The sequence below is a fragment of the Penaeus japonicus genome, unplaced genomic scaffold (genome assembly GCF_977035675.1).
Source record: "Penaeus japonicus unplaced genomic scaffold, GWHDUDI00000001_assembly GWHDUDI00000043, whole genome shotgun sequence".
Lineage (NCBI taxonomy): Eukaryota > Metazoa > Arthropoda > Malacostraca > Decapoda > Penaeidae > Penaeus > Penaeus japonicus.
Window position 1 is genome coordinate 2,741,930 of NW_028234445.1, and position 2,154 is coordinate 2,744,083.

General features: G+C 42.9%; 3 protein-coding genes across 6 annotated transcripts in view; 1 reads left to right on the forward strand and 2 right to left on the reverse strand.

Annotated features, from left to right (window-relative positions):
* Positions 1-1,318, reverse strand: part of LOC147466586 (uncharacterized) — a gene marked incomplete at its 5' end in the record, with an annotated part of 13,830 nt that extends 12,512 nt beyond the window's left edge. Inside the window, 1 exon segment of the mRNA XM_086535296.1 lies at positions 1-1,318. This exon segment is cut by the window's left edge and continues 1,125 nt beyond it. Coding sequence (XP_086391422.1) covers positions 1-1,318 — 1,318 coding nt within the window.
* The window catches only part of LOC147466583 (uncharacterized), a 411,126-nt gene that overhangs the window by 297,939 nt on the left and 111,033 nt on the right, over positions 1-2,154 (reverse strand). The window lies entirely within an intron of this gene.
* The window catches only part of LOC122265040 (uncharacterized), a 347,272-nt gene that overhangs the window by 35,237 nt on the left and 309,881 nt on the right, over positions 1-2,154 (forward strand). The gene's annotated exons all lie outside the window — the stretch shown is intronic.

The window sequence follows — 2,154 nt, forward strand, 5'->3', positions numbered from 1 at the left end:
GAGCCGTCTTTCCTTGCTAGATACTGAAGGAGGCCAGAGATGTCTTTGTTCACGATTCCTTCATTTTGTAAAGCCTGGCTATATTTTACTACAAAGTCTGCACGATTGTGGTCTTGTATGCCCAGAATCTTCACATGCATAATATGGGAGTTCTCGGGCACATAGCTCTTGAAGTCGCGCACTTTGTTGGGTCGTGTTGTGCAGAGAATGGTGATCTTCTTAGATCTACCTATTCTCATGATGTCCCTGAGGACCTTTTCTGAAGCTGAATTTAATTCATCCAACCCATCAACAACGCACAAGGGGCTGTTTTGCCCAACACATTCGGCTAAATGCTGCTGCTTTGGCATTTTCACTTTGGTTTTGGGCATTAGGCAGCCTAGGAGTTGACTTAGGGATTCAGCTTCTGCATCTCGGCACATCATGAATATAAGATAGTGTATATTCGTTAGCTCTTTCATTGAGCTGGTGCCTGAGGCCCAATCGCTTCTCATTTTCCTTGTGAGGGTTGTCTTGCCTACACCCGCAGGTCCTTCAATGAGCAAAACAGAGCAGCCTTTACTGCTTTCCTCCCGTCTTCTCTCCACTTCCACGAGAAGGTCTTCATAATTTATGTATCTGTCACCATCTGTTTCCGAGGTACGAGTGCTCTCCTGCTCGATTAACATGGTGGTGAAGACCTTGTCCACGCGCACCTTCTTGCTACCGAGCAAATTCCAAGCCGGGCCAAAACTGGACTCCTCTCTGTATCTCTTCTTCAGCTCTGGTATCCCTTCCGTCTTTACTATCTTACACATTTCTTCGAAGACTTTTCTGTCATCAACCGATGCTTGCGAGGGATTGTCTCTGATATCATTGATCTCTTTGTTTACTTCGTTGGTTATGCTTTGGACGACTTCTTCATCTATATTGTAGATTTCTGCTGCTTTCTCGAGGGCGCTATTAAGCAGATCTCTCACCTGCTCAATCGAGCGCAAAAAATCCTTTTCATCTATCTCTACTTTCTCATGGAAGTAGCTGTTTCTATAGTTCTTGATTGATGTCACGTACCATTCAAGCGTGTTCCCTGAAGTCGTCCATCTGCTGTCTGTCGGTGGTGCCAGTCCGTCACAACCATACTTGATGCATTTATATAGGAGTGACACATCGAAGGAGGCTGTGTCATGACTCTTCTCTATCTTTCTTCTTTGGCTTTGATTAAATTGTTTTCCTATAGTTGTCCACGAAATCTTTTTTACCTCAGTGAGGTACTCGATAAAGGTCTTGCCAGCCTCTCTCCTGGGCGTGCCCCACTCTAGCACCAACCGGAGCACCTTCTGGCTCACATTCATGATAATATCATACTGGCCGTGGGCCAGCTTGGACGATGCCATTTCCGAGTTGGACAGTAACTGAGCGTCTAGTGTTCTGCAACGAGATACAAGACACTTTTATTCATCACTATACTAATGCATTAATTGTATTAAGGAACTTAATTGCTGATTATGAAAGTCATGGCCCAAACTATAGACAATTTTCTTGGTTGTTTCCTTGAAGAGGACCTGTAGGAATTATTGAGGCGATGTACAGATGGGCAGAGAATAATCTCCTATAAAAGTATTGTCATAATTTCTCATAGCTCGAAAGAACTTTTGCAAAACTGACCCTCAGCTTTTTATATCCCAATTACATTTTTCTCTCCCCCTGCACTCTGTTCGTGTCTCCCTCTCAGCAATATTTTCTTTGTGGGATTATTTTCTGTTTGTCTATCCACTATCTATCTTTCAAATTTTTCTATTTCTCTTCCTTTCTCACTCCATCTCTCACTATGTTTTCTTCCCTAATTTTCCTCTCTGTCTTTCTCTCCCACATCCCTCCCTCCATCCCATCTCTCTCTATCTCTCTTTATCGCCACCATTCTCTTATAATCCCTCTCTTGCTCTTTCTCTATTTCGCCCCATAATCCCTCATTCTCTCCTCCTCTCTCTCTCTCTCGCACTTACATGCATATCTTTAAAATGCATATAAGCGATTATATAAAAAATTGGACTCATATCAGAATTGACACATAACTTGTACAGATTCGATTAAAGTATGTGTGTGAGTGTGTGTGTGTGTGTGTTTGTATGTGTATGAGTGCGTGTGTGTGTTTGTATGTGTGTGAGTGTGTGTGTG